This window comes from Phascolarctos cinereus, unplaced genomic scaffold, assembly GCF_003287225.1.
Source record: "Phascolarctos cinereus isolate Bilbo 61053 unplaced genomic scaffold, phaCin_HiC Scaffold_5;HRSCAF=322, whole genome shotgun sequence".
Classification (NCBI taxonomy): domain Eukaryota; kingdom Metazoa; phylum Chordata; class Mammalia; order Diprotodontia; family Phascolarctidae; genus Phascolarctos; species Phascolarctos cinereus.
The window spans coordinates 93,363,329-93,376,503 of NW_027555958.1; the positions used below are offsets into that span (position 1 = coordinate 93,363,329).

The 13,175-nt window shown below is 40.0% G+C and overlaps 1 protein-coding gene across 4 annotated transcripts in view; it reads right to left on the reverse strand.

The window, feature by feature from the left end:
• Positions 1-932: 932 nt before the first annotated feature.
• TMEM181 (transmembrane protein 181) overlaps positions 933-13,175 on the reverse strand; it is a 98,012-nt gene continuing 85,769 nt past the window's right edge. For all 4 annotated transcript variants that reach the window (XM_020986702.2, XM_020986701.2, XM_020986699.2 and 1 more), the window contains 6 exons: positions 11,398-11,500; positions 10,775-10,826; positions 6,931-7,013; positions 5,507-5,596; positions 5,278-5,344; positions 933-4,815 (listed from right to left, as the gene is read on the reverse strand). In XM_020986702.2, coding sequence (XP_020842361.1) covers positions 4,737-4,815; positions 5,278-5,344; positions 5,507-5,596; positions 6,931-7,013; positions 10,775-10,826; positions 11,398-11,500 — 474 coding nt within the window. In that variant the 3' untranslated portion in view covers positions 933-4,736. The remainder of the gene's footprint in view (positions 4,816-5,277; positions 5,345-5,506; positions 5,597-6,930; positions 7,014-10,774; positions 10,827-11,397; positions 11,501-13,175) is intronic.

Sequence of the window (13,175 nt, forward strand, 5' to 3'; positions counted from 1 at the left end):
AAAGGGATATGCATTGCCTGGAAATGGGGTTACTTGACCTTTGGGTAGGGGAAGTGTTAACATTTTATTTTTCAAAAGCCTTAAGCTATAAGGTGGTAATGGGGCTGAATAGTGAAATTCCTGAGCTGCTAAAGCAGAATGTGCATGGGCTGCCACTGGGCAGCTGTTGTCCTGAGATCAACCATATCAAGGCTTCTGAATCAAAGTAATGATTGTAGTGTTACAGCTAGAAGCTGGACCTGTGATTTCAAGTGTTTAGGGGCCTACCAGGTGACAAAACTCCTTCTCCCAATGCAGTATGAGCCTCTTCAACTTGGTGTTTTAGTAACCCAGAGTACTGCCCAGGGTCGCAATTCAACAGTCTTCCTGGTTTTGAGGCCAGCTTTTCACTATAACATACTACCTGTCAACATTACTGAATGTAGTGGTGTGTCTTTTCCATTCCAAGTACAGTAAACCATTTAGAAATGAAATAAAAATTAATTCATTTGACTTCTCAGCTGTCAGGAAGAGGTAGAAATATTTATGTAGCACTAACAAGCAGAACTATACAACTCTAAATCTTTAAAAGAGCTGATTTTGCTCAGTGTTTAGTTTTTCTTACCCTGAGTTTGTAAAGGTCTGTGGGAATTTAGAGACAGAGACACACCCTTGATTATCTGGAAAGCCTAGTCCCTTCTCATACCCTGACATCAAATATACTTTTTAGGGACTTAGAATAAGTGTGTGTTTTTAAAATTTTAACAACCCTTGAGGGGGGAAAGCTACACTTTATCGAAACAAAACCTGAAGTCAGTATTTGTAACAATGAGATCAAGACTGGTGGCTCTTTTCCCTAACGTGTATTTAAATCCCTCATCTCTAGTGAGCCAAATTAATTTCATATACAAAGAAGGGAAACAAAGTAATGAAGTATGCAATTTAGATGCAAATTTGATGGCAAAATGTATAAACATTTATTTATGATCTTAGGATGCACCCCCAAAATCAATGAGATTTGCTAAAAGCAAATAACTATTTGTCTGATTTGACATAACACCACTTCTTGACTATAACAACCCTCCTCAAAAGTTGTGTTGTAATAACAGTTCATTAATTTATCACTCATACAATCCTTCCTTTTGGTATACAAGTTTAAATACAATTTTATTTTATAAATATTACAATTTTATTTAAAAAGTCAGTTTGTAGTAATACAAGTCGCTTCTGTATTTCACAGCACTACATACACCTAGAATCAAGATCAAACAAGAGTAAAAAGATGGCACTGCATAAAATAAATTCCCTTTGACCTAGAGAAGAAATTATTAGAAGATTCTTATCTTTTAGAAATCTAACTTAAAAGGTCGATTTCAGAACTTCCCTTCTTTAGGAAAAGCTACAGATTTACACATAAGCAAAAGTGATAGCTTCTATTAGCTTCCCTGGATAAGAAAAGTTGGAAAAAAAAATTCCCCAGGCAGTACTTGTAAGTTTGCTTTGCACACTTTAGAAAACAGTGTTAGTCCAAATATCAGGCTGAACCACTAAACTGATTTTTCAAAGTAAAAAATTTACAATGTTTTAACATGTTGCATTACAAGCCAAACTGATGGGGGATAGGAAAAAGAGGGTGTTGGAGGTAAAGTCTCTTCAGATTGATATACTATAATTCTAAACACATTTGGGGCCAATGACATAGTCCCTACAATGGATTACAACTGGCAAAAATGCTATAGTCTCACATAATCAAGTAAACAGCTGCAAATGTGGCAGTACTCCAGCCTTTCTTGAATACGTGATTTATTATGCTACCAGTTCCATTATTGGGAGAAAGATGATTAAACCAGGAAGGAGAAGTTCTTTATTGCTGTGATTAAAAAATAAATGTGTATATTAAGTGAAAGCTAAATTTATCCTCTACCCCTCATGAAAACCAAACTTTGAGATGCTGATGGCCATCTTCTAGCATATACCCTTACACTGGCCCAAAGTGCAAAATTCTCTCCAACTTTCCCAGAAAGTCTCCATCCAGGCTGTTACTAAGGAAGAACAAGAGCCAGTTCTTTGGCTTTGTGACATGTATTTGCAACATTTGGATTCATGCCCCCAACCCTATGAAAAAAATCAGGAATGTGCTTCCTACTAATGGTTCCCAGCAAAATGTATTGTCCAGCTTAATTACTATGTGGTAAATATTCTATGTGTTAAATGCTGGATTGTTAGCAAATTTTTACATGACTGGATAACATAACTCTTTTGAATATAAACATCTTACTCCAAATAATGAAATGGAAAGTGCCTGGTTTAATAAAAGGAGTATTTTCCCCTTAAGTAGGACTCTCTTATAAACAGCTGGACTATGGAAAAAAAATTAAAACAAAGTACACATTAGGTACACAGCATTCTTTTGTAAACAGCTGAAATATGAAAAAAACATTTTAAGTATATATTCACGCTCTCATGTTTTTTAGTTCAATGATTTTGATGCCTGAAGAATAAAATTAAAAAGATGTCAGTCAATAGTTGAATTTCATCTTGCAAGTAAAAAATGATCTTTTCAAAACAGGGATCTAAATATGGATTTTAAAATCCCCCCACCCCACTATTTACACGGATGAAGAAACAACAAGGGCACTCCAAATCACAGATGACCATCATTTATAACAAAACTAGCGAAACACATTCTGGAATCTAGTAACTGGCACAAGCCATTTTTATCTTACCTAAAATTATTTTTAAAGTAGGCCTGATGGAAGATATATTAAAATTCTATTTTAAAAATTATTCTAATATCACTGACTACACAGAATAAAATACCAAGTAACTGACATTACAGATATAAAAACTATGTAAACCTCGAATCATCTTTGTGATCTTGCAGTAATTTTAATTCAAACATTGATTTTTTTAAATGACTTTAAAAACTACAGAAATCTAAGTGGAAATCCATATTAAGCAACAAAGGTAATTAATGGTACCATCACATCACTAAAGGCTAACTTAGGAAGAAAGATAATTTTAGTGTATCACTATGAAGAACATTCCCATGGACATTTGAGGTCTAAGCACTGCAGGGAAGAGAGCATAATTCTAATAGCACACAACAGACATGTGAACTTGGGTACGCATAGGAAGAAGGGTACTGGGCTACTAAGCATGCATCACACATCATACTCTTATCTATGCCTGTTCTCCAGGATATCATCTGCAGGGCTTTCTACAGTGCATACCAGGTCAAAGATTAGTGCCAGAAAGGAAGATGCAAAAAGAAATGCAAAAGGTGCAAAAGGTACACCTGGTACACCTGTACTCTGCTTTTAAATTAGTTGTCTAGGAAAAGGGGAGTTGAAAACTCAGGTGCCTTCCACACTGTGTTACATAGCACTGGAATTTCAAAACTGTGACCCCTAACAGTGATTTATTTTGTTTATACAAAGCTCCAATTGGGTTTCTTGAGAGAAGGATTTTCCCCAAAATTGGTTTTCTCAACAAACTTTGTTTCAAAACTAATAGGAAAATTGTTTGATTTTATTGGTTTTTCAATATATAAATGAAAAAAACTTTTCAGCATTCTAGTCTAGTAATTGTTTCATTTGTGTAATGGAGCTCTGGACTCATCACACTTTCCATCCCCTACCCCAACCTCAACACGAGAAGGAGGAAGGACGTGCAGGGACCATTTGTACTTACACGTCCTGGACAACCTACCCAGCAGTAGTACCTTTGCCACTGAAGCTATCAATGGTATAAATGCCTATTTCTTCATATTAGGGGGTGGAAGGAACCAGCCTACCAGGCTGTATTGTGTACTTAGAGGTACACAACACTCCTATTGGTATTTCATTGTTTGGACTTCAGCAGATAGTGGCAGCTCAGCTTCAGCTTAATGCTTTATTTCTAAAATGGAGAATAACTTAACTTCCCCTACTTAGTGACCCGGTGTGGTGTTTGCCACCAAATAGCAGCATGCTGCAATGGCAGCATGAGGCAGTCACAATAAGTTCCTAAGTTTCCCTTGGAGTTAAAGAGAGAACAACGTCTATGGAGAGGAGAGGAGAACACTGCCATATGCCTGCATGACTTATCACCATATCCGGCATTTGCAAAGCACTGTCTACACCTCATCTCCTTCCAGCCTCACAACAACCTCGTGAGGTAGATGCATGATGATTCTCATTTAACAGGGGCTCTAAGAAGGTAGGGGACTTTCCTCAAGGTCACACAGCCAGCAAGTGCCCAAGGAAAGACTCAGATCAGGTTGTCCTGACTCCAACACTCCATGGAGCCACTCTACATCAATAAAGAGAACATGCTACAAAAGACTAGTGCATACATCTTTAGACTAAAAATGGGGGTGACTTGGAGGCATCAGGAGCTCTGGGACACCATAGGACTTTGAAACCTTCAGTTCAGGAGCAGCTACTTTAGCTCCAGTGAAATGATACTCTAACATAAAAACCATTTTCCCTATTCTAAGAGGCATTTGGTTGCTAATCTTCACCATTTGCCTCTCTCCCCCTCTCATCTCCCTACCCTGGTAATAATGCCTTTGCCCAACATTGAAGTTCTTCTTTTGGTCCTGGTTGGTCTTTTAAAAATCAGTAAACACAAAGAGGTAAAGAGAACACTGCCTTTCTTGAGAGGAAATATTCAGCTTCAAGCAGATGGCTTGAGATGGCTGGAGAGTTGAAGCACTGAGGAAAACTGTCCAACACCTTCTCTAGTCAGCCAAGCTGGTCTCTGCTGGAGCTCCATCAATCGCTGTCAGACTCTTCTTTGTACTTGGCTCTAATGGCCTGGCCATTCTGCAGGGGCATTTCTTCGTAGTCACTCCTGTTAACAAAGATACCTTTGAAAGCATTCCCTAATAACAGGTATGTATTTAGTTCTTATCTTTCAAAATAACTCACCATTCTACATTGTACTCACTTCAAGAGAGACTTTGTCTCCTTTTGTTATATCCAGTTTATATGACCTACCCTCTCACCTCCCAACTCATCATACCCAACTCTACACATTCCTGAGAGAATGGCTCCTTATAGTGACCATTCATCTAAGCTTGTGCCAGGGCCCAGGAAGAGAAATAGACTGCCCACCTTGCTTCTTGGGAAAACAGCCACTTTTAAGCCTATAGCCTGAAAAGTGGAAAATTGTGGAGAGCAACGGAATCACATTACACAGCCTTGCTAGTTTGAGGACGTTTGAGAGTGACTGAAAAACAATGGAAATGCACAAATGGCCAACTGAGGATTGCAATGCCCAATGCTGTTATTTCACAAGAGAAAAATACCTTACCCATAAATCACATCATCATCAGAGTCATTAAGCATGGAAAAGGCCGGATTATCTTTCAACTGAGACTCTGGAAAAAATGAACAAAAATTTCTGTTTAACCAGAAAGCTTCTCATTACTGGCCTAAAGAATTATCCAGGTGCTTGTGCTTAATAAATATGTGGCTACCTCAGCTTCTGCTGACTCTTCTGCAGCTACCTGGCCAAGAAGCTAGGAACTGAGGTCACTTACCATAGAGCGCATTCTTAGATGGTGAATACACAAAGGCTAAAGTGTAGAGATAAAAGTTCAGGAGACCATAGAAAGATAAGAATTCTGCTGGTGAGATCAGTCAAGGTTAGCAGTACACAATTCAAGGGGCAGCACAGCATTTCTAGAGTTTTCTCCTTCCAAGCTGTGATGCTCGCTCCAAGCTAACGCCTCTAAATGAAGTGCTCAGCATTAGCCAGCGCCATCAGCAGTTCTTAAAAACCCAGTCACTGCTCTGGTAATTAATTCATCTTTTAAAGATGCGGTCACAGCAGTACAACTATCTAAAGCCATACTGAATAATAACTTATCTATAATTTCCATTATGCTTGGTAACCTGTCCTCAGTGCTGCTTTCCACTCTTAACCAAACAACAGCACCGATATGGCATAGTCACACGTGGGATGAGGTGAGCTCATGACCATGCTGTCCAGTCAGCCCTTTATGTGCAATAAGGAATTCTAGGAAAGATAAGCCCTTCAATTAATAACCTCAAATAGCCCCTGCAGAGTTTCCTGTGGAAATAAACAATAAAGATACAACCCATCATAAACATTACTAGTTAAGAGTTTAACAGGTTATCTTGGAATCTATCCCAACTGCTTCAGACAGCTTTAAATTGAGTTATTAAGCCTTGAGAGGCAAGAAGTCATCCTGGACAGAGAGCTGGCTGAGAGCCAGGAATCTGAGTGCAAGTTCTGCCTCTGACACATCCTGGCTGTGCGACTTTAGGCAAGTCACTGAACCTCTCAATATTCCAAGTAACTTTCTGAGGTTCTAAGTTACATAGAAGGTGCTAACCTACACTGGTAAAAGTTCTCTTGTCTTGGAGACCAATGAAATCACAGGTTTGGTCCCTATCCCTAACACTGTTTCACTTGACAGATGTATACTGCTTAATGATGGCCACAACTGTAAAAATTCCTTCATGTGAATAATAAAAGAAAAAATATGGAACTCTCAGGATCGCTGTTATTATTCAGTCATTTCAGTCATGTCCGACTCTTCATGACCCAATTTGGATTTTCTTGGCAGAGATACTGGAGTGCTTTGCCATTTCCTTCTCCAGCTCGATGAGGAAACTGAGGCAAATGAAGTTAAGTGACTTGCCCAAAGTCATACAGCTAGTAAGTGTCTGCGGCCAGATTCAAACTCGGGTCTTCCTAACTCTGAGCCTGGTGCTTTCTCCACTGAACCACCTAGCTGCCCCCACCCTCAGAATATCCAGCAAAGAGACCAAAAAATTAGTCCACATCAGCACTATTTATGTGCCTCATTAGCTCAAGATAATCCAGAATTGATTTTATTTAAAAAACTTTTTTTTCTTATTCTCACAAATACAAGCTACAGACACTGGAATAACAACAGAGTTCTAAAGACTTAAGGACCTTCAATTAAAAGGATATAATTCTGGTAGCGATTTGACAGTTCGGCAACAAAATTGTCCTGTAACACTTGTGATCCAAACCTTAGATAAAGTATAACAATGCTGCAAAAGAAGAAAAAGGAAAACCAGACAAATAAACATGTAAAGAACTGGAGTCAGAAGTTTTTATATCTGCAGTTCTTGCATGCATTTTGATCAATATATTTTAACATGGGAATTTTTCCTTTCCTCTTCTCCATGACAGATATCTACATCTATACTGTCACGCTTTCCTCCCCTCCCCCCGACACATATCACTTGCTTCGCTTTTAGACGATGACCTTTCTTCCTACTTTATTGAAACAGAGGCTAACAGTCTTCATTTTCTAGGAAGACACTACAAATATTGTCTTTACCAGGTCTTTGTATCCTCTACTGGAAGATGGGGTGGCTCTACTATTGCCAACACTAATCCCTCACTTGTGCCCACCATTCTATCCACTCTTGTCTCTTTTAAGACTGACCCATTTATTTGCTCTTATATCTTTCCATTTCTTTTTCTACTGGCTCCTTTCTTACTGCCTACAAACTTTCTCAGGTCTCTCTAATACTAATAACCTTTCCTTGACCCTGCTACTCCCTTCAAGCTATCTTTTAATATCTAATTTCCCCTTTACTGCCAAACTGCTTTTTAAAAAAAGTCATCTCCCCATCCTTTCTCTATTTTATTTCCTTACCACCTTCTCATTCTTCAACCCCTTGAAATCTGGCTTTTGACCCTACTACTGACTGAAATGACTCTTTCAAAGGTTATCAATGACTTCTTAGTTACAAAATTCTATGGTCCTTAATTTTACTTGAGTGCCATACATCATTGACCAACCCCCTCTTGCATATTCTCTAGGAATCCGTCCTTGGCTCTCTTGTCATTTTCCTCTATACTCTCTCTTCAGATGATTTTATCCACTCCCACTGTTTCATTTATCACCTCTTTACAGATGAATTTACAGATATCTAGCTTCAGTATCTCCATGACCTCCAGGCCCACTTCACCAGCTGCCCACTGGACCCATCCACCTGGATATTCTCCCAACACCTCGATCTCAACACATCTGTCCACCTAGATATTCTACTAACACTTCAACCTTCTGAAATGGAATTTATCTTCCTTCCCTCAAAACCTAATATTCTCAACTTTCTTACTGCTGTTGATAGCAACTGACTATGCTCAAGAATACCTCAATTATCTTGGTTTTTTGCCTTTCCTCTTTCCCTATATATAATCAAGAATTCCAGAGTTAGAAGGAATGCCCTTCTAGTTCAACTCATACACAAAAAAGAATTCCTATTACAACATGACAGTCAGCCTCTGCTTGTGACAGGAAAACTTCCTATGGTATTAGGAGGCTACCTCCTAAGGCAGCTCACCCCACTTTTGGATAGCTCTATTAGGAGCCAAGCAAGATCAATTCTACCTCCATTACATCTTTTGCATGTATCATCCCCCCTCTACCATACTGCCACTACCCTAACTCAAGGTCTCTCAACTCCTTGTTTGGATTAACATAATAACAACAGTCCTGGTCCAACAGAACCATTCCTGGTCTCTGTGCCTCCAAGTCTCTTCCTCTTCAATATTCTTTTATGCAATTGTCACTATAATCTTTCTATTGCTTTCTATTGTCACTTTCTATTGAAAGTGACAAGATGACTTGTCACTTTCCCACTCAAAATATATCTGCATCATCCTCTGTCTCTAGGGAAAAATGCACAATTCTCAGCCTAATACTTAATATCTTTCAAAATTTAGTTCCCAATTAATTACCTTTTTAGCCTGCACTATGTTCCTCCGAACAACCTATGTCCCAGCCTTACTGGATTTCTAGCTGTTCCCCAATCTTGTCCTACATTTCCCCATCTCTAGGCATTCATGCCCATCATCTCCAATGACTAGAATGTACTCTGTACATGTCTGCGTACTAACATCCTTCTCTTCTTTCATGGCCCTGTTCAGGTACCACTTCCTTCCAACTTAAAGCCTTCTCTAATTCTTCTCAAGTGAAAGTGACTTCTCCATCCTTAAATTTCTCTAGAGCTCTTCCCTAGGCTTCTCTTTTAATTTTTGTCATATTCTACCCGGTTATCAAGCTTACTGATGTCCATGACACATTCCCCATTAGACTGTAAGCCCCTGACGGTCTTGTCCATAGCAGGCATTTAGTAAATGCTTGTAAATGAATAACACACACAAGACAGCATCCTTGTGTGCTGGAGGTAACCCTAGCAGAGCACAAACTCCACTCAAGCTGGAAAATGTTTGCGTGTACACCCAGGAACAGACAGATGCTGAACATGATATCCGAGGATTCCACCAGCTAAGCTCAGAGATGCTTGCTGCCTAAGGTAGGGCAACAGGTGATAATGTTTTTGGTCACAGTAACATTAAGAGGTTCAAATTTATGGAGATGTAAGGAATACCCACACGAGCGAAATCACAAAGTGCGTGTGTGTGTGTGTGCGAGAGAGCTGTGATAATGTTTAAATTTCATTTTGAGGGAAAAGTTCACTCTTTTCTACTCCAATGTCTCCTAAAGAGCAAAGAGAGGTTCTGTACTAAAATTGTGGTGAGAATAGTAGTTCATCCCCTAAAATATTACATATGATATTATTTATCAAAAATATTACATAGGGCAATTTTCAGAATAAAAAAAGGCTTTAATCTCCTCTATTTTGTTCCAAACTCTCCCCAATCCTTCTTTGTCTAAGGAGCATCCCAGCACAGCATTTATAATTTCTGTTGACATCTTTCAAACCCCAAACTGTCTGCTGCCGCATTGGTTTAGTCAAAACCACTTTATACTGCATGTTATATGTAGAAGGGCACACTAAAACTCGAGGCCCCACTCTCCCATGTGGGTGTCTTTATAAGCAATGGCTTTTATCTTTACAGGCCAAGGGAATCAGAAGTGATTATCCACTTCCTTTGAATCCTAGCTATCAGAAAACTATAATGTTCTTTTCTGCACTCTATCCTGATGAGAAAACCACTGGCAAGAGAACAAGCCAAAATCTGGAATTGATTTTTAAAAGTAATCTTCAGGGACAGTATACTTGTCCATGACCTAGTGATAAAGGGTGGGGCTAAAGTCTTGCCTCTGACACATACTGGCTGGCTGTGTGACCCTGGGCAAGTCACCAAAGTTTTCAGTGTCCAAGGCAACTCTCTAAACGGACAGCCCATCTGCTTTGAGGGAGGGAAGTTCCTTACGGGGAAATCTCTATGCTGAAGAAACCACAGCTCTGCCCTTCCTATTCTACTCCCCCTCCATGGACCATATGGTGACAAGTCATATTCAGGATGAATAAGTGGATGAAAAATCCATTATTAAGTGCTTCCCAATGTGCCAAGCACTGTGCTAAGTGCTGAAAATACAAAAGAAATCACCACAATTAAAGAGCTCTGAAGAGCCAGGAGTGTTCAATGTATGCCACTGGGATTGAAACCTTTGAAAAATAACTCCTCTTCACGGTACAAAGAGTAACTCCTGAAATATTTAATGAATGAAAACACCCTATGCCACAACCATTCAAAACACCAGGGAGGTAAATGTCCTTGGTTTTGCCAGATGGATGGCAGCAGGCTATGGCTTCCCCTCTCCACCACCCACCTGCCTGGCACCTGGCATTCCTCCCTCCCACTTGGCATAAGGGACTTAGAAGTCCATCAGCACACCCTGACATTCTAGCCAGCAGACACATATGACACCATTTAGCCCTAAGTATTCAGCTGGAACTTTTATGTTGAAATTCAATATTCAAAAGGAGAAAATAAAAAAGAACAAAGGCTTGTGTTATTTTTGTTTCTGGATGAAAGATTTCCTTACCTAATGACAAGTACTACGAAAGTCAATGCAGTCAAGAATTTTAACCTGAGATCTGGAAACAACAAACCAAAAAAATGACAATTTTAGGCAATCTTAGCAGTAAACATTACCCCATCCCAGGAAACTTTCAAGACAAACTCTCCTAATTTGGACTCCTTCATCTGAAGTCCCGAAAGGATGTTACTCAATGCACTTAAGTTTTATAAAGGTAAAACATCAGCTGGGTCTGAAAAGGGTGAGATCATGATTCAAGTGAAGGGAGCCTTGGTTGGTCTTAGAGCAGCAGAGGCTTGGAAATGGTTCCAGCACTCTCTCAGTACCATGCTACAGAAGCAGCAGCAGACTTGTGGCAGCTTTAGCACAGTCACAATGACTGTTTTAAAAAGCATCAGTCCAAAAGGTCAGCCCAGGCCTCCTCATGCAGAAGGGCTTTCTCTGGACTCCTCCTATGTTTCATATTTGGGCACTGTCTAGAACTCTGAGGGTTCCCTAGAAGTTAAGGAAGTCTATTCTATGTGTCTTCCTCATGGTAAGGTTATGACCACCTCAGGAAAACCCTGCATCCATCCAGGCATTAACTCCACCAGGCATAATCTTAGAAGCTTAGGAGAAGTGTCACTTACCAACATAAGGCATATGGCGAAGTTCTGAGCATGCCCTCACAATCAAGAACAAAAGATACAAAATATACATGCCAGCTACCACCAGGAAAAAAACCTTCATCCCCTGGAAACAAACAAAACAAAAATGTCATTTAAACGTATCAACCTCAGGTGATCCTCCTTCTGAAGCTATCCCTAGGAACAGGAGTGTAATCACTTTCTCAGAACAGGATCCCATGATTACCAAATCTTATGATGCTCAGAAAGGAAGGCAGGATAATAGATCTGGGTCCCTCAGAGGTCATCCAGTCCAACCTCTTCATTCTATGAATGCCCAGAGACTTTCAATGACTTTCCAAGGTCACATTGCTCTATGCAGCAGAGCCAGGAACAGAACCCATACCTCACGACTTCCTGTTCATTACAATAAAAATGGCATTAAGACTGTCCAAGGGCAACCCACAAAAAATAATGACCCTGTATTGGCATGTTGCCTGAGTTTCCTGCATGGCCACTGGCAAACCATGTCATGCTTCCCTCTGCTAATTGGGCAGAGCAACAAAAAGAAATGCTTATAGATGTTAGGAATTTTGTACATCGTTAGCATCCTTAGAAAATGCAGACATGAAATAGAGTCCAAAGCTCTCTGGATCTGATGAGTAGCAGATGAAGGAATCCCAGAAACTGAGAACCCTGTAAACTAACAGAGGCTACCCACTTTAGGTAAGAAGGAGAAACCCCAAATGCTGGGTTTGCATATAGGAAATAAAGGATCCCAGCCACTGCTAGGCCAGGTGCTACTGAGCAGCATTAAAAAGGAAGAGCAGACAATGGGGAAGAAGACCAAAAGCTCCCACTCCCCAGCTTCCAGCTCATCTCACTTCCAAATGCTCTGCCCCTTCACTCTCCACTCAGGCTCACTACTCACACACTTCCAACCACTCTGTGCAATGAGGGCCTTTCCTCAGACCATTTATAAATCTCCTTCCTTCCTCAAAACACACAGCTAATCCCTAATGAAGCAGATAGGTGGCTCAGTGGATAAAGCACTAGGTCTGGAGTCAGGAAGACCTGAGTTCAAATACATCCTCAGATACTGTGTGACCCTGGGCAAATAACTTAACCTCTGCCTGCCTCAATTTCCTCATCTGTAAAGTGGGGATGATAATAACACCTACCTCTCAGAATTGTTGCAAGGATTAAATGAGATAAAAGTTGAAAAACAACTAGCATGGGGCCTGGCACATGGTAGGTGCTTAATAAATACTTCTCTTCCCTTTCTATGATCTTTCCAACTTGAATACTCTACGTTCTTCTTCTGAAAAGGCTATACTCTTCTGCTAGAAATGCTATTTGGTGGCTGGACTCAGAAGAGTGCTCAGGAGTTCTGACGTCATTAATATAATAAAAGACCTGTCAAGTGCTTCAGAAGGACTTGCATCACCAGGAAACTCTGGCTTGGTCCTCTCTCTCAAGGTATCGTTCAGTGACTCTGGAGCCCCCTAGTGGCTTACTTTTGCACTGCAGCCTGAGTGGCAAGAAAATCATAGCCTCGATTAACTCTTCAAAGTTTACAAAGCGCTTTCTTCAGAATCACCTCCTTGAGAAAGGTGGTATGCATATTACTATTCCCATCTTGCAGATTTCAAAAAAACGAGAATCAGAGAAGTGAAGTGTCTTATCCATGGTCACACAGCTAACATAGACCTGATCTGAATTCAAGTCTCCTGACTCCTAAGTACAGCCTTCTTTCTACTATGCAATGGAAGAGCATACTCTATAAAATATAAAGCAAAATT